The following is a 21,395-nucleotide window of genomic DNA, read 5'->3' as shown; positions in this document are numbered from 1 at the left end:
ACACATTCTTTAAAGATAGCTGAAGGTGGGAACTTGCCTACCTGAAGCTGGGGGAAATCAAGAGGCAAACTCTCAGCCATTGATATGTAAACTTCCTATCTACTTCCTGCTGGTTTCTTGCCTCAGGGCAGGAAATTTCAAAAGAACTTTAAATGTCTTGGGAAACTAGCTTTAATTTATCTCCCACTTCATCTCCACCATCCTTAATGCTAAAAAACAGTTTAGGGTTTTATTCTGTACACACAAAAGAGTTAAGCCCAGCTGAAAAACTATGCGCACTCGTTTTTAAACTGGCCTTTCCGCCTTACATGAGTACAGAAATCCCCAATGCCTTGGGGAATGGCGTCCACATTGGATTGCCACTCCCCCATCTCCTGCCTGATCTGGGGGGAAAGAGTCAGCAATGGTAGCAAATCTACAAACAAGAGGAAACTGAAACCCTTACTTATACAAACATACAAACAGAGAACACAAAAACAGACAGAGGGCCCCTAAGAATAGTCTTCCAACTCTGTGGAAGCAAAACTGAAAGCTAGACGATGGCCTCACGCCAACCGGTGGCCCTCTGGTGGCTATCTGACATTGAAAGCTGGCAACTCACTAGAACAACAAGTCTGCCATCAGCCCTCTGGTCCTCCACAACACAGAAAATCACAACAACCAACAAGAAGAGGGCGCCCAACATCAACATTTCAACTCTTTAGAAGAAAAACCAGACATCGGCCTCATGCCAATCAGCGGAAGGGACCACCTCATCCTGGGAGAGGATTCCACATCTCTCCTGGGAGAGAATTCCACGTCTCTCCTGCCTGCAAGGCAATTCCATTTCCCTACTGGGAGGTCGGAACGTCTTCTGAATCCTCCAGCCTGTGGTCTTCCAGCAGTGTGTCCACCTAGACCTCTTCAGGCACTACCGACATGAGGGGATTCCATGTCCCTCCAGAGCCAGCTCACACAAGGACACAGACACACACACACTTATCCGGCCTGTCAGGCTCTCCGGATCAGGGTTCCTCAGGGTCTTGGGGATCCCAGACGAACCCCCAAATGTTGTGCCCAGATTTTGTGATCCCCAAGGACCGCCAGGGAGCCGAGTCCGATGCAATAGCAGAAAGCCTGTGTTCCATGCTAGCATGAGCTCTGTCCAACGGGAGAGCACGAGCTTCAACAGATCAAAGGGTTTTATAGGGGTGGTGATGTCACTGCTTTGGCTGACCCTGATTTGTTGGGTGAGGGCTAGGGTCCAGTTACACAAAATGGAGGATCAGGAGTTCTGCCCTGCCCTCTTATTTCGAGGAGTTAGCCCCATCCTGCCCTTTCACTGCTAGTGCTGGACTTAGGACTGTTTAGCAAGAGGTACAGGGCACACTGAGGCAAGATGCTGCTTGTTTGGGGTTTGTTGACTTTTGAGATATTTTAGGAATGTCTGCAACATGAGCTCAGACAGGCCATTTGTATGGAAAAGCCACTGAAAATGGCTTGGCATGACCTGCAGTTTGGGAAGGCGAAGTATCAGGAAATCACTAGGGCTGGTTAAACAGTGTTAGGTTGATGAGACTCAGATAAGTCACTTACCTGCTGGTTCTGTTGGGGGAGGGCTAACCAAAGGAATCCCCACTAGTTTTCACATCCCAAAGATATGGGACTTCTCTTCCTGGCACTGAAACTCTGTTCAGGGAGGCCTGGTGTGGGGATGGGACCCCTCCATTCTTAGGGAGGACCTCAGCAGTTCAGATATCCCTTCCTATTTTAAAAAAAAACCACTAAGTTCTTTATTGTTTAATATATTACATAAGTCTCCTTTTCCCTCCTTTGACCTCTCCCCAGCCGCCCCAATTCCCAGCACATTCCCTCACTCCCCACACCCCATCTACGTCCATTGGTTATGCTCATATGCATGCATACAAGTTCTTTTGTTGATCTCTTCCTCCTTATTTTTAAGTACCACATGTAGCTGTGGAATCAGTCTGTTCCACAACTCTGTCCCTCCTACCAGTCTCAGTGTGACTGCTTCTGTATGTCTAAATTATAGGACTTCTGTTCAGCTAGATATTAAGTGATTCTGAATAAAGGTGGTTCTGTAGTTTAGTTGTAATTTTGATATGGTTGTGGAAATATGCCAGTACTGCATCTACCTATACTGCCATCTTGACCAGAAGCCCAGTATGATCTCTATAGATATTACATGAATCTGATGTAACTTTTTTTTTATATTGCAGACTGAATATCTTCTTATTCTCTGTTACAACTTTGGAGTAGAAACCCACATGCTGAATAAATACGAAGAAAGTTGTTACTGGCTAAGGTAATATAAACAAAAATAATGAATGTAAATTCAAGAATATTATAAAGTTCAGCTAAGTTTAAACATTGACTTAAAAAGCCAACATGCTACATTTATTTACTGCTTTAACATGTACTAGTTATTATTCTTATATGCTGCCAGTGATCGAAAAATATGTTATTCTTTTTTCTTCTGTTAATTCTCACTCAAGGATATTTTTCCCATTGATTTTTCAGAGAGAGTAGAAGGGAAGGGGGGATACAGAGAGAGAAAAGCATCAAAGTGAGAGACACATCAACTGGTTGCCTCTTGCATGTGCTCTGACCAGAGCTGGAGATCAAGCCTGCAACTGAGGTATGATGGATGTGCCCTTGATTGGAATCAAACCTGAGACCCTTCAGTCTGCAGGCCAATGCTTTAACCACTGACCAAACCGGCCAGGGCTATTCTATTCTTAATATAACACAAGAGTATGCTCTTCCTCTATTCCTCCTTTGTATATTCATGAACATTATGGAAATTTTTTTCTTTGCTTTGGGTCATATTGCTGTCTGCCAACCCCACAGTATAAGGGTGGAAAAGATGGGAAGAATAGAATCAGCTAAAATTATTAGTCCTAAATGATTTTGATATTTTAATATCAATCAAGTAAATATACCATATTTCCCGGCGTATAAGACGACTTTTGAAACGAAAAAAAAAAAGCCTGCTCAGATTGGCCAGAGTCAGAGAGGCCGTCTATTAAAAAAAGAACTGGTGTTGCCTCGGAAGTGGGGGGTAGTCTTATACAGCGAATATAGGCCTAAACCTATGTTTTAACTGTAAAATTAGGGGGTCGTCTTATACGTCCGGTCATCTTATACGCCGGAAAATACAGTATATTTAGCACTTACTATATGCTCAGTACGATGCTAAAATTTGTACTGTTGTGTTGAATATGGAAAACATCAAGGGAATAGTACAAAAATATAGCAACTATATGCACAAACTATATCTTTTACTGAATGTGTTGGCCAAGCACAGATTGACACATAGTAGATACTCAATAATTTCTAGTTAAATGATTTTATGTGAAAATATGTTTTTTTCTGGAGATGTTATATAGGTGCTTTGAATATCAGGTGATCACGAAATAAAATATATCAAATCAATTCACCAAAATTTTCTTTCTTAGTACAGGGTTAGTTCTGGTTGTTTGGAGATATTCCCATGTAACTATTGGTGAAATTTATATTTGCCATTAATTAAATAAATGGAAATTTAGCCATTAATATTATAATACTCATAGAAATATATATATATCTCTAACAAAATATTTATGCAAATAGCTTATTTATGTAAAAGACTTTAGAGCTCAAAGATTGATCAAATTCTGTAAAGAAATATGCTTCCACTTTGATATCTATCTGAACTGGATGCGGAATGGTATTGAATGTAAACTGGTTGGGAAAAGGAAAAAAGAACCCTGCCTGCCATGGCGAGTGTCACTCAGTTGGTTGGAGTGTTATCAGGTACACAGATAGGTGGCATGTTCGATTTCCTGTCAGGGCACATACCTAGGTTATCGGTTTGATGCCCAGTTTGGGGTGCTTACAAGAGGCAACTGATTGATGGTTCTCTTTCTCTCTCTCTCTCTCTTTCTCTCTCTCTCTCTCTCCCTTCCCCCCCCCCCTGCCCGCAATTGCCCTTTCTCCCTCCCTCCCATTTTACCCTCCTCTCTATAAAACCAATAAAAATCATGTCCTCAAATGAGTATAAAAACAAACAAACATGTCTGACAAACAGGGTTGTGGAGGCTTAAGAGTTATACTTGTCTAGATTTAGAATGCTTCACACAAGTGGAATATACCTGATTTAAAAAAAATTAAAATAACATTTTAATACATTTAATTATTTAAAATATCCCAAAGGAAATAACTAGTTTAGCATAGGTTTTACAACAGGTTTCCTTTAAAGGAACAACCTTTTTTTTTTTTAATTGATTAAGGTATTACATATATGTCCTTATTGGCCCCCCTCATGCCCTCAACCGCCTGTTTTCTGTGTCCATTGGTTAGGCTAATATGCATGTATATATAAGTCTTTGGTTGATATCTCTCCCTTACCCCCACCGGCCCCTACCTTCCCTGAGGTTTGACATTCTGATTGATGTTTCTCTGTCTCTGGATCTGTTTTTGTTCATTGGTTTATGTTGTTCATTATATCCCTTAAATGAGTGAGATCATGTGATATTTATCTTTCTCTGCCTGGCTTATTTCACTTAGCATAATGTTCTCCATAGCCATCCACATTGTTGCAAATGGGAAGAACTCCTTTTTTACTGCAGCATAGTATTCCGTTGTGTAGATGTACCACAGTTTTTTAATCCACTCATCTGCTGATGGGCAATTAGGCTGTTTCCAAATCTTAGCTGTGGTAAATTGTGCTGCTATGAACATAGGGGTGCATATATCCTTTCTGATTGGTGTTTCTAGTTTCTTGGGCTATATTCCTAGAAGTGGGATTACTGGGTCAAATGGGAGTTCCATTTTTAGTTTTTTGAGGAAACTCCATACTGTTCTCCACAGTAGCTGCCCCAGTCTGCATTCCACTAGCAGTGCAGGAGGATTCTTTTTCTCTGCATCCTTGCCAGCACTTGTCAATTGTTGATTTGTTGACAGGTGTGAGATGGTACCGCATTGCTGTTTTGATTTGCATCTCTGTGATAATTAGAGACTTTGAGCAGGTTTTCATATGTCTCTTGGCCTTCCTTCTGTCTTCTTTCGAAAAGTGTCTATTTAGATCAGTTGCCCATTTTTTCATTGGGTTGTTTATCTCCTTTTGGTTAAATTGTATGAGTTCACTGTAAATGTTAGAGATTAAACCCTTATCATTGATATTTGGCAAATATGTTCTCCCATGGCAAATAAATGAAACTAGATCACCAACTTACACATTGTATGTTTAAGTCCTTGATCCATTTTGAGATTATTTTGTGTATGGTGTAAATTGGTGATCTAGTCTTATTTTTTTTGCATGTATTTGTCCAATTTTCCCAACACCATTTATTGAAGAGACTGTCTTGACTCCATTGTATGCTTATGCCTTATTTGTCAAATATTGAGCATAGTGATTTGGGTTGATTTCTGTTTTCTCTATTCTATTCTATTGATCTATATGTCTGTTCTTGTGCCAGTACCAGGCTGTTTTGAGGACAGTGGCTTTGAAATACAGCTTGATATGTGGTATTGAGATCCCACTTACTTTGTTCTTTCTCAGGATTGCTGCAGCTATTCAGGGTCTTTTTAAATTCCAGATGAATTTTTGGAGAGTTCTTTCTAGGTATGTGAAATATGCTGTTAGTATTTTAATGGGGAGTGCATTGAATCAATAGATTTCTTTGGGTAGTATGGGCATTTTGATGATGTTGATTCTACCAGTCCATGAACACAGTATGTTCCTCCATCAGTTTATGTCTTCCTCTATCTCTTTTTCCAGTGTTCTGTCATTTCCTAGAATAAGTCTTTTACCTCCTTGGTTAAGTTTATTCCTAAGTTTCTTAACTTTTTGTTGCAATGGTAAATAGGATTGTTTGTTTAGTCTCTCTTTCTCAGAATTCATTACTGGTGCATAAAAAAGCCATCAGTTTTTGGGTATTAATTTTGTATCCTGGTACATTGCCAGTTTCAATTATTTAATCTAATAATTTTTTTGTGTGGAGTGTTTAGGGTTTTCCATGTACATTATCATGTCATCTGTGAATAATGAGAAATTTACTTCCTCCTTTCCAATTTGGGTGCGTTTTATTTCTTCTTCTTGTCTGATCGCTGTGGCTAGAACTTCCAGTATTATGTTGAATAGAGTGGTAAAAGTGGACTTCCCTGTCTTGTTGCTGTTCTTAGGGGAAAATTGTTCTAGATTTTGCCAATAGCATATAATGTTCACTGCAGGTTTGTCATATATGGCCTGTATTATGTTGAGATATGATTTCTCTATTCCCACTTTGAAAATTTTTATAAAAAACAGGTGTTAAATATAAATTATAAGGATGGGTGTTGGGTTTTGTCAGATGATTTTTCTGCATGCATTGATATTATCATGTGATTTTTATCTTTCAATTTGTTTATGTGATGTATCACATTTATTGACTTATGAACATTGTACCAGCCTTTAATCCCTGAATAAATCTCACTTGCTCATGTTGTATGATCTTTTTAATATATTTCTGGATCCGATTTGCTACTATTTTGTTGAGGATTTAAGTGTCTATGTTCATCAAGGACAATGGCCTATAATTTTCTTCCTTTGTCGTGTCTTTATTTGGAATTAAGCTAATGCCTCAAAGAAGAACTTGGAAGTGTTTCCTCCTCTTGGATTTTTAGGAATAGCTTGAGAAGGATAGATGTTAATTCTTCTTTGAATGTTTGCTAAAACTCTCCTGTGAAGCCATCCAAATTTGGGCTTTTGTTTGCTGGGAGTTTTTCTATTATGGCTTCTATTTCATCAGTTGTTATTGGCCTATTAAGATTTTCTAATTCTTCCTGATTCAGTTTTGGGACATTGTATTTTTCTAGGAATTTGTCCAGTTCATCCACGTTCTGCAGCTTGTTGGCATATAGAGATTCATAGTATTTTCTTATAATTCTTTGTATTTTTGTGGTGTCAGTTGTTTCTTCACCTCTTTTCTTTCTGATTTTATTTATTTGGGTCTTCTCTCTTTCTTGATGAGTCTGACTAATAGTTCATCAACCTTATCTTTTCAAAGAACCAGCTCTAGGTTTTATTTATTTTTGTATTTTTTGTTGGTTTGTTTCTCTGATTTATTTCTGCTCTAGTCTTTATTATTTCCTTTCTTCCACTTACTCTGGGCTTTTTTGTTGTTGTTGTTCTCTTTCGAATGGCTTAATTTGTAGGGTTACATAATTTATTATTAATTTTTCATGCTATTTTTAAGTAGATCTGTAGTGCTATAAAGTTCCCTCCCAGGACTGCTTTTGCTGTGTTCCAGAGTTTTAAAAAACGTTTTTCTTTACGTAATAGGTAACCCATTCATTGTTTCGTAATATGCTATTTAGCTTCCATTCATTTGAATTTTTTTTATTAACATTTGAATTTCTTTTGTGTGTTTTTACTGCAGTTGGTTTCTAATTTCATTACATTGTGATCTAAGAAGATGCTTGATATTTCAATCTTTTTGAATTTGTAGAGACTTGTTTTGTGTCCTAACATGTGGACTATATTTGTGAATGATCCATGGGCACTTGAGAAGAATGTATATTCCACAGCTTTGGCATGAAATTTTATATAATAAAGAGGTAATATGCAAATTGACTCTCATGCCCTTGCACAATATGGCTGCCCCCATGTGGTCAAAGAGGGCTGCCATAAGATGGCCAGCAGGGGAGGGTTATTGTGGGTGATCAGGCCACCAGGGGAGGGAAATTGGGGAGGGGGGGACCAGGCCTGCTGGTGAGGACAGTTGAAGGGAACCAGACCTGCAGGGGAGGGCAGTTATGGGGGACCAGGCCTGCAGGGGAAGGCAGTTGTGGGGGTGTGACCAGGCCTGCAAGGGATGGCAGTTGGGGGCAATCGGGCTGGTAGGGGAACAGTTAGGTGTCGATCAGTCTGGCAGAGGAGTGATTAGGGGGTGATCAGGCTGGCAGGCAGGCGAGCAGTTGGGAACCAGAAGTTCTGGATTATGAGAGGGATGTCTGACTGCTGGTTTAGGCATGATCCCTCTGGGAATGGGCCTAAACCGGCAGTCAGACAGCTCCCAAGGGGTTCCAGATTGGAGAGGGTGCAGGCTGGGCTGAAGGACATTCTCCACCCCCCGACCCCCATGCACGAATTTCATGCCCCGGGCCTCTAGTGTTCTATAAATGCCAATTAAATCTATCTGTTCCAGTGTTTTATTTATAGTTACTGTTTCCTTGTTAATATTTTGTCTGGAAGATCTATCCTGTGAAGGAAGTGTAGTGTTAAAGTCCCCTACTATGATTGAATTGTTGTTGGTCTTTCCATTAAAGTCCTCTAGAAGTATTTTTATATATTTTGGTGCTCCTATATTGGGTGCATATATGTTTACCAGGGTTATATCTTCCTGTTGGGTTGATCCCTTTAGTATTATATAGTGACCTTTGTTGTCGCTTGTGATGGCCTTTATTTTGAAGGCTATTTTGTCAGATATGAGTATTGGTACCCCAACTTTTTTTCCTATTCTATTTGCATGGAAATTTTTTCCCATTATTTCAACCTCATCCTGTGTGAGTCTTTTGTTCTGAGGTGGGTCTCTTGTAGACATCATATAATTGGGTCATGTTTTTCTTTCCATTCACCTACCTTATGTCTTTTGATTGGAGCATTTAGTCACTTGCATTTAAGGTAATTATTTATAGACTAAAGGCCCAGTGCATGAAATTTGTGCACTTGCGGGGGGGGAGGGGGGTCCTCATCCCAGTCTGCACCTTCTCGCAGTCCAGGAGCCCTTGTGGGATGTTCACCTGATGGCTTAGGCCAGCTTGGACATCCTTAGTGCTGCCACGGAGGCAGGAGAGGCTCCTGCCACCGCCTCTGCGCTTGCCAGCTGTGAGCCCAGCTTTTGGCTGAGCGGTGCTCTCCATGTCATAATGACAGGTCGTTCCACCATTTGGTTGATTTGCATATTAGCCTTTTATTATATAGGATACTTATTTATTGTCAATTTAATTCTATATGCCTATGTTTTTTTCTCTCCCTATATCTTCTCATTCCAGTTGTCCCTTTAGAAGTTCTTGCAGTACTGTTTTGGTGGTGAAAACTCCTTTAGCCTTATTTATTTACTTATTTATTTGGTCTAGGAAGCTCTTTATTTGACCATCTATTTTGAATGATAGCCTTGCAGGATATAATAATGTTGGTTTCTAGTCCTTGCTTTTCATGACATTCCTTTTAGGCTTGAAGAGTTTCTAAGAGAATTTAGCTGTCAGCCTTAAGAGAGCACCTTTGTAGGTTACAAATTGCTTTTTCCTTGTTGCCTATAAGTTTCTCTCTTTGTCTTTAATTTTTGACATTTTATTTATGATGTGTCTGGGTATGGGCCTATTTGGGTTCTTCTTGCTTGGGACTCTCTGTTCCTACTGAAATTTTGTGACTTTTTCCTTCATCAGGTTAGGAAAATTTTCTTCCCTTATTTCTTCATACATATTCTCTATCCCTTGTTCAGTTTCTTCTCTTTCTGGCCTCCTGATATGTGAATATTGTTACATTTCATGTTGTTCTATAGCACCTGTCTTCTGTCCTGTTTTTCTTTTCTTTTTTTCTTTTTGGTTCTCTGATTGACTGATTTTTTTTCTTTCTATTCTGTCTTCTAATTCACTGATCCAAACCTTGGCTTTACCTCATCTGCTTTGTTTCTTCCAGTGTGTTCTTTATTAATTCTATCTTTTTCTTCATAGTTACTATATCTTTTTTCATGCTATTGAGCCAATTATATGACTTCTACAAGAGACCTGCCTCAGAATAAAAGACTCACACAGGATGAGTGTGAAAGGATGGAAAAAAATTTCCAAACAAATGGAAAGGAAAAAAAAGCTGGTGTACCAATACTCCTATCTTAGAGTATTAATAGACTTTTTCATTATTATTCTAAACTTTATATCTGTTAAGTTTCTTATTTCCCTTTCATTTGGCTCTTCTTCTGGAGAATTAGCTTGTTCTTTTGTTTGGGGGTTGTTTTGTTTCCCCATTTTGGGTGCCTGTTTGGGTTTGTTACTGTGTATTAGGTAGATCTGCTGCACCTCCTGATCTTTAGTGCAGGACAGTGCCAATTGCTGTTTCTGATTAATTAGATCAGACAAAGATTCAAAGCCTCCAGAGACCTGTCTCTGCCTACAGACTGATTGTAGTCAGTCTTGAATAGCCTTAGGCAGTTGTCCACAGGTGGGGTGAGAAGTTTTCCAACAGGGTGTGGTAATTGCTTTTGTCTGGAGGCTAATTGTTATTTTCATTCTTTCTTTTTATGAGTGGATTTTTAAATTATGTTTCTTCATATTTGGCATTGCTATAAATGGCTATAACATTTACTGCCAATTCTGTACAAGTGTGTGGTTTGGTAATACCAGAACCACAAATTTTAATGAAAAATAAAAGTTAAGCATTTCTACACAAGATTTTATAGTCTGACATTTCACTGGATAGGTAAAAAGACTTTATTTATTTATTTATTTATTTATTTATTTATTTTTACTAGAGATAATTATTCAGCATGAATAAAAAACTACAATTTTTATTTTTAAACAGGAGTCACTGGTTTTAATTTTTACACATTTACACAGAATAATATAGATCTGTCCCCATTATATAGCATTTGTTTGATATACAAAATAGAATGTTGACATACTTGAATCTATATGTAGTTAAGCAAGTAACTTGAGGAGGGTATTTTCAGACAGCCTTTCATCAGAAAATAAACTCCTTCTTTAAGGCATTTCCTAGAGAGGAGCTAACATTTTCCCAAAAGACCTGGTCACTAATCCTCCTGGACCAGGCTGACTGGTAGTGGTCAGGAAAATGATGAAACTTCCACTCCAAGTGGTTAAAGTGTCCTCCTTACACTCTGATTTATTTTCCCTTTCAACTCTCCAACACAGGCACATAAACACATTCATCTATAGCTACTGTCTGAATGAACTACTGAGATCAAAGACCACTGAGGGCTGCCATGGTTCTTGACTTCTGACAGATCTAAGTGCAATAACACTGTTCATTCCATGGAGATGCAGTTTTAGGGTATTTAACAGAGAATGAAAATGATAAGACTTAATGATAATCAGATATATAGACAAATAACTGCTTATGCTTATTTCCCCCCCCCTCCCATTCTGAAATGAGGTTGGCTTTCCTTTATATGCATATTCAGAATCAATCCTGTGCTAATTACCAAGCTCTCCACAGACCCTGACCCTGTTAGTTTTCCCTACGGGTGACATTTTCTTTTTTGGGAGAAGGTAGGTACTCTTTTAGATTCCCCTTCCACAGTCTTAGACAATGGGTATATATACCCCACAAGCACTTGCATTCCACACCAAGGCCTAAAGACACCAAGAGGGTCATTTTTCCCTCACAAGTAATTAAAAATACTTTTCAGTATTTCTTGAGAGTCACCTAGGCATGTCACCAACTCTCACTAATATTATAAACTTAAATAGGTTGGGATAGCAAGATACCACACACACCAAAAATGAAGTTACTTTCAAATAGCACCACCTTCTTTTCACTTAAATCCATAATTACACTCAGAGGAACAATATAATTTCCTTTCCACATATTAAAAAAGGACACAGCTTATTTTTTTAATCTAATATACAGCCTCCTATAGTTTTATGAATGTCAGTTGATTTCTTTTTAACAACAAACTGAACATATTGATATCATTTTTTCACTGACCTCTGTTTTTTAAGAGCTGAGGATGCTGGAACTACATTATGAATAATGTCTGATGTGCTTTCTGGTTTTAACCATATAACATTCTATAAATCAATAATTTACCATTCAGAAGTTCTTTTTTATTCTTAACACTGTCATCCTATATAATAAAGAGGTAATATGCAAATTGACCATCACTCCAGCACACAAGATGGCCAGCAGGGGAGGGCAGTTGGGAGAGACCATGTCTGCAAGGGAGGACAGTTAGGGGCGACCAGGCCAGCAGGTGAGGGCAATTAGGGGTGACTAGGCAGGCAGGGGAGGGTAGTTAGGGGCAATTGGAGTGGCAGGGGAGGGCAGTTAGGGCGACGAGGCTGACAAGCGAGGGAAGCTGGGGGTGACCAGGCTTGTAGTGGGGGGGGGGCAGTTAGGGGCAATTGGGCCTGCAGGGGAGCAGTTAAGGGTGAGCAGGTTAGCAGGGGAGGGCAGTTAAGGGCAATTGGGCCTGTAGGGGAGCAGTTAGGCATCATCAGGCTGGCAGGGGAGTGGTTAGGGGGTGATCAGGCTAGCAGGCAGAAGCAATTAAGGGCAATCAGGCAGGCAGGCAGGTGAGCAGTTGGGATCCAGCAGTCCTGGATTGTGAGAGAGATGTCCGACTGCCCGTTTAGGCCCGATCCCACCAGACATTCCTCTAGGAGTTCCAGATTAGAGAGGATGCAGGCTGGGCTGAGGGATACACCCCTCACCCCTCGTGCACGAACTTCATGTACTGGGCCACTGGTCTATTATAATAAAAGTATAATATGCAAATTGACCGAATGACCAAATAGCAGAATGACTGTCTGGAAGGCATGCTATAACATGCACTGGTGCCAGGCCTGCAAAGGTGGGTGCGATGCGATTGGTCGGGGGCCCCCACCATTGCTCCACTATTGCCCCGCAGAGGGAGGCTGAGGCCACCCGGCCAGTGGCCACAGAGGGAGGCCCAGGCCACCCAGCTAGCAGTGGGTGGGCGGGGTCTCTTTTGTGGGGCGATCGATTTGGGGGCCTCACAATTGATCACTTCACAGAGGGAGGCCCAGACCACCAGCCAGCAACACTGTGAGTCACCTAGGCATGTCACCAACTGGCCAGTGATTGCCCCACAGAGGGAGGCCCAGGCCAACCAAACGATCATACCCCACATCTGTCACCTACAGAGGGAGGCGACCAGTGGGGAGGGGGTGCAGTGCTGCACAAATGGTAAGCAGTGACAGTGGTGTGAGGTGTGGGTGGGGCCAGCTGCTGGGAGCCAGGGGAAGGCCCTGATCGCTGGACAGGCCTAGGGACCCTACCTGAGGGGTCCTGGATTGCGAGAGGGCACAGATCGGGCTGAGGGACATCCCCCCTGCAATGCATGAATTTTGTGCACTGGGCCTCTAGTTGATAATAATATTCAAGCTGTATTTTTTAGGCACCAAAAGTTTCACATCCAGCTTGGTTACAAACAACCTTAAAATACTTTGAACCAAATTAAACCATTGCAAAAGGAACATTCCCTTTAGAGAGCATTCAAAAAGCAAATTATCACATTTTTTTTGTGTTAAATAATTTCTCCAAATCATTCTCTTAATGGGCCTCAAAAACTCCACAGTGTGGGGTAAGGAGTTCTCTAACAGGGTGGGGCAACTGCCTTCCCCCCAGGCAAATACTGCCTGGATAGCAAAGGTCTGCTTGAGAAAGTTGTCCTCTGCAGCATGAGGGAATGACTTCCAAGCTCTAACCCCAGAGCCCCAACTCTAGATTTTTCTCACACATCTCCAGTCCACTCTGCCCTCCCTCTGCCAGAGCACCAGGTGAGTGGATGCATAGGCAATTTTGTACATTGTCCCTTTAAGAGGGTACCTGCATTTCTAGCTGTCTCTAACTGGCAGACACAACCCTGCTGTTTTTCACAGTCAGATGTTATGTGTGTACCTTTCTCAGTTCTGATGCTTTCTCCTGGGGCCCTGATTCAGGTTTAGATCCTAGAGTTCTCAGTTGCAACTCCCCTCAGCTTGAGATATGTCTTCAGAACTTCAGCTGCTGTCTGTCAGAACCCTGCCAGCCCTTTTGCACCTCCACTCTTCCTATAGTCTCTATGCAGTCTCCACTTTCCATCCTTGGTTATCAGGGTTCTCACCAGCTAGTCTTCAGTTTATTATCCAGGATTTTTTTTTTTTTTTTTTTTTTTTTTTTTGGTTGTAATTCCAGTTTGGTTCTGGGAATGTGTTTGTGCAGCATCTATTGTACTTACTCTGCCACCATTTTAAATCTCCTCCCTTAGTAATAATCTTAATCATGGATGATTTTTAAAATTTTTCTAGTAGTTCTTTGTAATTCATTCCTTGGAAATACTGGCTGATAAGTACTTAGAAGGTTCACTTTTTTCTTTTTACTGTAAGAAGACCTATTTTCTAATTATGGCAAATTAAATTTAGGGGAGAATATTGAAAATGAAAGGGCAATACCCATGGTTATAATAAAAATAATGTTTAAAATTTCTATGCTACTTAAGTAAATTACATGTGCTATTTAAAAAAAATTAAATATCATAAAAATACATTATATGGAAAGAAAAAGTCCCTCATAATCCCACACTCACAAATGCTCAGTAGTAACATTTTATATTATTTTTTTCAAAACCAATTTTAAAAGCTCTTTTAATGTATTAAATAAATGACAAGCAAAACATGAGAATCCTTGCAATGTATTGGGTCGGCAGCTAAGTAATTGCGGGTTTCACACATATATGGCTTCAGTTGAATTTTTAGGTTTGCAGACGTAGTACAAATGTAAAACACATTTTGTTATTTGATAGTTGGCTATTCAGCTGTTAATCAGTAAAAAAAGTTTTTTGATCTGTTTTGTAGTTTTTGTTTGGCGTTCGTTGAAAAATGGAAAATCAAAAGAAACATTTTTGTCATATTTTGCTTTTTTATTTCCACAAAGGGAAAAACGTATCCCAAGCTCATAAAAAATTATGTGCTGTTTATGGTGACGAAGCCTTAAAAGAACGGCAGTGTCAAAATTGGTTTGCCAAATTTCGTTCTGGTGATTTTTCACTCAAAGATGAAAAACGCTCTGGTCGTCCAGTTGAAGTTGATGACGCCCTAATCAAAGCAATAATCAATTCGGACTGTCACAGTATAACACGTGAGATTGCAGAGAAGCTTTATGTATCACATACATGCATTGAAAATCACTTAAAACAACTTGGCTATGTTCAAAAACTCGATACATGGGTTCCTCACGAACTGAAAGAATCACAGTTAACGCAACGCATTAGCAGCTGCGATTTGCTAAAGAAACATAAGGAAAATGATCCATTTTTAAAACGACTGATAACTGGCGATGAAAAATGGGTTGTTTACAACAATATCAAGTGGAAAAGATTGTGGAGCAGGCCAGGTGAACCAACTCAAACAACATCAAAAGCTGATATTCATCAAAAGAAGGTTTTGTTATCAGTTTGGTGGGATTACAAAGGAATTGTCTACTTTGAACTCTTACCACCCAACCGAACGATCAATTCTGATGTCTACATTGAACAACTAACGAAATTAAACAATGCAGTTAAAGAAAAGTGGCCCAAATTGACAAATCGAAAAGGTGTTGTATTCCATCATGACAATGCAAGGCCACACACATCTTTGGTCACTCGGCAAAAATTAATGGAGCTTGGTTGGGATGTTTTGCCACATCCACCATATAGTCCTGACCTTGCACCATCTGATTACTTTTTGTTTCGATCTTTACAAAACTCCTTGAATGGTAAAAATTTCAATAATGATGATGATGTCAAATCGTACCTGATTCAGTTTTTTGCTAATAAAAACCAGAAGTTTTTTGAACGTGGGATTATGATGCTGCCTGAAAGATGGCAAAAGGTCATTGATCAAAATGGGCAATACATTACAGAATAAAGTTGTTTAGTTCCATAAAAAAATTGTCTTTGATTTTCTTTAAAAAATCCGCAATTACTTAGTTGCCGACCCAATATTTGAGGGATTTAAGGAGTTGAAGATTTTTTTCAACATGGACTGGAAATAAAGTTAATGGTACAAAACCAAGCCAAAGAGTATACATAGGAAAAGTTTTGAATTTGCAATCTGCAGGGGCCTGATGCGGCAGGGGCCAGACATGGCGGGGATCTCCCTTTTCCCCGCCCCACACGGAAAGAGAGATGAACGAACCGGTTCTAAGTGGAGGCGGCCAGGGATTGAGAAATAATAAAAATAAAGAGAGAAGACACAGAGATAGATTTAAAGCTGGGACTTGGGTAGGCCACCATTCTGTCTGCTGGAGAGGCAGGAAGACTATGACGATAATGACCCCTCCTAGCACATTTATTTTATACCCCCAATACCAGGAAATAACACCAAAACTTAGGATCAAAGGAGCTTATTTGCATTCTTAAGTAGGACCTAGCATTCCTGTTGCTTGACTGGATTTACATATCTAGACCTGCCCCTGCAGACATATGGGCTTGATGAAGACCAAACTGATTACATTTTTCGCCATCTTGGGGAATGTGTATTCGAGCCTTTGCTCTGCTAGTTGTCTCTGACTCAGCTGACAATTTATGGGAAAATGCCCATGCGCCTTCCCAGGTGGCCCTCTACAGTAATCTTTTGTATGTTAGTAACAATTAGCAAAATTGGGAAAATGACAGAAGATCCTTGAATTGGACAAAATCCTGGAGAATTGGATAAAACCCTGGAGGTGTTCTGTAAAAAATAATCTAACATTGATCATAATAAATGAAATTGAAATGATCCTACTTCTTGCCAAAACCGGTTTGGCTCAGTGGATAGAGCGTTGGCTTGTGGACTCAAGGGTCCCGGGTTTGATTCCGGTCAAGGGCATGTACCTTGGTTGTGGGCACATCCCCAGTGGAGGGTGTGCAAGAGGCAGCTGATCAATGTTTCTCTCTCATCGATGTTTCTAACTCTCTATCCCTCTCTCTTCCTCTCTGTAAAAAACAAAAAAATATATTAAAATAAAAAAGAAAGAAATGATCCTACTTCTTTAAGCAACATGTCAGAGACTGAGTGGTTATAAATTTCTGAAGAGTAGAGTCCTTTATAGTTTTTTAAAAAATGAGTATTTCTTAACCCCTTGTGTGAGAGTTCTGTGCTGCCTTTCTTTCCTCAGGTTCCAAAGAATACATGATTTCTTCTGCCTTCTTATGAGACCAGGGATACAGTTCATATTACCTTAACACACACACACACACACACACACACACACACACACACACTAGCCCAAACATAGTGTGGCTAGATTTTCTGGATGTGAATAAAAAGTTGGGTTGGCTGGTAGTCTGTTACAGGAAGAGTAATTTTTGAGCCCCCTTTCTAACATTATTTTTAATTTTTCTAAAACTAATTAAAACCTGTCTCAGTTGGTAGCTAATGTGAATTGCTTTCTATTAGTTGGGAATAATTTTTACTCTGGATGTAGTATCCTCAAATGGGAAGAGAAGTATATTTCTTTCCTGTTTCTATAATCTTTTTATATCATGGAATCAAAAGGAGAATTCAGCAAAAATTATGTTTTTTTGTTTTCTAAATTTCATAGCACTTAGAATTAATGAATCCAGATTGTGTAATTTTCATGCTGGATTTAAAAATAGCTATTATGTTTAGAATAGAGAATGTTTATGAGATTTAAAAAATTATCAATACTTAACCTATACTAGGTTATATAAGAATATGCTGAGTATATCACCAGAAGTCTTCTAATAAGAAGTAAAATAAATAACAAAGTAAATATAAGTGTAGTTATATGCACAAATATTAATTGCTCAATATATGGGACCAAGGACCGTTTGTATCTGTTTTAATGCTACTTAATGTTCATTCCTTTATTTTGCTTCTGTTCCCTTAAGATTTCTACAGTATTATCCATAGTGAGGCAGTGAGATTTAGGGGAAGATTACAGAGCTAGCAATAGAAAAATATGTTACTAGTCAACTAGGTGACTTTGTGTCACTCAACTACTAGCACGTTCTGGGATGTCTTAATCTGAAAAATGGGTACATTATCAGTATCACAGGATTGTACTGAAGATAACATAAGTAACATAATTGTACTTTGAAAAATTAAGTGTATTATATAATCATAGACTCTGAAAAAATCATCCTATATAATAAAAGTCTAATATGCAAATCGACTGAACAGCAGAACAACCAGTGAAACAACCATCACTATGACACACACTTTACACCAGGGGGCAGACACTTAATTCAGAAGTTGCCCCCAGCCTGCAGGCCCCAAGCCAGCCAAGGTGGGTGTGAGCAGGGGTCCCCCAATCACCCTGCAAGTTGCCCCACAGAAGGAGGTGACCAGTGGTTTCTGCAGGAGTGGGGCCAGTGAGCAGGTGGAGATAGGCTGGCCAAAGTGGGTGTGAGCAGGGGGCCCTGATCACCCCACAGTTACCCTGCAGATTGGCCCTGATCGCCAGCCAGGCCTAGGGACCCTACCCATGCACGAATTTCATGCACTGGGCCTCTAGTTAACTATAAGATGGTTATATACACCTGTTTTAATGGGAAATTGAATGTATTAGCACCATCTTGTGGAAATATAATTAATTGTATAATAGCAATTTTAATAAGAAGACAATTTACTATAAATAATACTTTAGAGCTACAAGAATCCTTATAGATAATCTAGTTCATTAATTTAGAAACTATGTTCTATGGTACCCTAGGTTTCTGTCAGAGGAGATTCAGAATCTCCTTTAAGAGGTAGAGGATACTTATCCACAATTCTCTAAGATCCCTATCTCGCTAGAGAGAAGTTAGGTATAATCAATTTTCTATGTAGTATGTCCTTATAAGATTTTGCTTGAAAAAGGATTCTCCTGTTTATAGTATGAAAATGACTGATATACATCTACTTCCTTTTGTACAGATAAGGAAATAGAAATTTAGAGAGATTAAAATATTTATACAAGTGCTATGGCACTAGTTTTCCAGTCTTTTAGGAATAGTCTTTTTCTAAATGTCAGTAGTGATGTTCCCTCTTTGATTCTTGATTTTAGTAATTTGAGTCTTCTTTTCTTGATCAGTCTAGCTAAAGGTCCATCAATTTGTTGGATTTTTTCAAAACACTAAATTTTGGTTTTCTTGATTTTTCTCTATAGTTTTTCAGTTACCTATCATTAATTTCCACTGTAACCTTTATAACTTTCCCCCCTCTATGCTTGCTTTATGTTTAGTTTGCTAGTTCTTTTTTAATTTCCTAAGATGAAAGGTTGCTATCTTTGTTCTTTACTGATGTTGATTTTTATAGTTATAAATTTTCCCCAAGCCATTGCTTTAGTTCCATCCCATAGTTTTGGTAAAATGTGTTTTCCTTTTCATTCAGCACAAGGTATTTTCTAATGTCTCTTGTGTTTAATTTATTTATTTTTATTATTATTTTTTAGATTTTTATTTTATTTATTTATTTTTTTCATTTTTTAAATTAAGGTATTATATGTGTACATATCTTACCAATTCCCCGTGTTTTATTTTTTGACCTACTGGTTATTTAGGACTGTGTTGTTTAACTTTCCACATACCTTCCTTTTCTTTTTTATTTTGAACTTAATTCCAAATATGTGGAGAATATATTTTGTATGATTTCAATCCTCTTAAATCTGCTGAGGGTTTTAAAAGCCTAGAGTATGTTGTATCCTGGGTGATGTTTTATGTACACTTGAGAATAATGTATAAGTCTCTCATTTTGGGTAGAGTGGGGTATAGATGTTCGCTAGGTTAGTAGGTTTATATTAATAGTATTGTTTAAGTTTTCTATATCCTTTTTGAAGCTCTGCCTAGTTATTCTATTATTGAAAGTGGGGTATTGAAGTCCACAGCTGACCTCAGTATTCATACTTTTGCCTTTTATGGAATATCATATGGTTGAAATCATAAAATATATAGTGGTTTCAGATTTGCTTCTTCCATTCAGTAATATGCATTTAAGGTTTCTCCATGTGTTTTCTTGGCTTGATATCACATTTTTTGTGCTGAGTAATATTTTATTGTGTGGATATACCATAGTATATTTTTCTCCATTTGCCTATTGAAGGACATCTTGGTTTCTTTTAATTTGTGGAAATTATAAATAAAACTGCTATAAATATCCATGTATAGGTTTTTGTATGGACATAACTTTGTGTCATCTGTGGAGAAAGGCAGTTTTATGTCTTCCTTCCCAATTTGTGTATTTTTTAATACTCTCCCGAGGACATGTTCCTCCTCCCCACCCCTGATTCTAGAGAAAGAGGAAGGGAGAGAGAAAGAGAGAGAAACATTGATGTGAGAGAGAAACATCAGTTGGTTGGTTCCTGCACACCTCCCTGATTGGGGATTAAACCTGCAATCTGGATATGTGCCCTGACCGGAATTGAACCCAAGACCCTTCAGTGCATGGGATGGCGCTCTAACTTCTGATCACCACTAGCCAGGGCTGTGTACCTTTTATGTCCAATTTGCTTTATTGCACTAGCAAGGATTTCTGGTATGATGTTGCAAAGGAGTGGTGAGAGGAACATCCTTGCATTGTTCTTTTTTAAATTTTTTAATTTTTTTTTATTGTTCATATTATTACAAATGTTCCTTCCCCCCACTCCATTGCTCTCCTCCACCAGCTTCCCACCCCACCCTCTGCCCTTTCCCCACCCCCCGTTGTCCTCATCCATAGGTGCACAGTTTATGTTCAGTCTCTTCCCACATCCTCCTCTCCCCTTTTCCCCAAGAATCGTCAGTTCACTCCCCTTCCATACCTCTGATTCTTTATATTCAACAGTTAATATTGTTCATCAGATTTTTTAAAAATTTCCTTGGTTTTTAGATTCACTTGTTGATAATTATGTATTTGTTGTTCATAATTTTTATCTTTATTTACTTTCTCTTCTGAAAGAACCCCCTTCAGCAATTCATATAATTCTGGTTTGGTGGTGATGAACTCTTTTAGCTTTTTTTATTTATTTATTAGTGAAGCTCTTTATCTGGCCTTCGATTCTGAGTGATAGCTTTGCTGGGTAGATTATCTTTGGCTGTAGGTTCTTACTATTCATCACCTTGAATATTTCTTGCCATTCCCGTCTGGCTTGCATGGTTTCTGATGAGAAATCAGCTGACAAGTGTATAGGTGCTCCTTTATAGGTAACTACCTGCTTTGCTCTTGCTGCTTTTAATATTCTCTCTTTGTCTTTTGCTCTTGGAATTTTAATTATGATTTGTCTTGGTGTGGTCCTCTTTGGATTCCTTTTGTTTGGAGTTCTGTGTGCTTCCTGGACTTGTAAGTCTAATTCTTTCACCAGGTGGGGGAAGTTTTCTGTCACTATTTATTTCAGTATGTTTTCGATATCTTGCTCTCTCTCATCTTCTGGGACCCCCATAATTCTGATGTTGGTTCGCTTGAAGTTGTCCCAGAGGTTTCTTACATTATCTTCAATTTTCTGGATTCTCTTGCCTTCTTGCTTCTGCAGAGCAGTGTCTTCTGGCTCTTTATGTTCCAAATATTTGACTTAATTCTTGCGATCTTCCATTCTGTTTTTAGGACTCTGTAGAATATTTTTTATTTCAGACAATGTATTCTTTATTTCTTGTTGATCCCTTATCATTTCTTGTTGATTCCTTATTAATTCTAGTTGATCCCTTTTCATATCCTCATAGGTCTTATCGACCTTTTCTAGGAAATTCTTAAAAAAC

General features: G+C 38.9%; 1 protein-coding gene across 1 annotated transcript in view; it reads left to right on the top strand.

The window, feature by feature from the left end:
• TEX11 (testis expressed 11) overlaps window positions 1-21,395 on the top strand; it is a 285,049-nt gene that overhangs the window by 65,835 nt on the left and 197,819 nt on the right. The window contains exon 8 of the mRNA XM_045571903.1: window positions 2,220-2,305. Within this exon, the coding sequence (XP_045427859.1) occupies window positions 2,220-2,305 (86 nt within the window). The remainder of the gene's footprint in view (window positions 1-2,219; window positions 2,306-21,395) is intronic.

Source organism: Pipistrellus kuhlii, unplaced genomic scaffold, assembly GCF_014108245.1.
Source record: "Pipistrellus kuhlii isolate mPipKuh1 unplaced genomic scaffold, mPipKuh1.p scaffold_m20_p_40, whole genome shotgun sequence".
Taxonomy (NCBI): Eukaryota; Metazoa; Chordata; class Mammalia; order Chiroptera; family Vespertilionidae; genus Pipistrellus; species Pipistrellus kuhlii.
The sequence above is the reverse complement of the archived record's forward strand: the minus strand, read 5'-3'. Positions and strand labels throughout refer to the sequence as shown.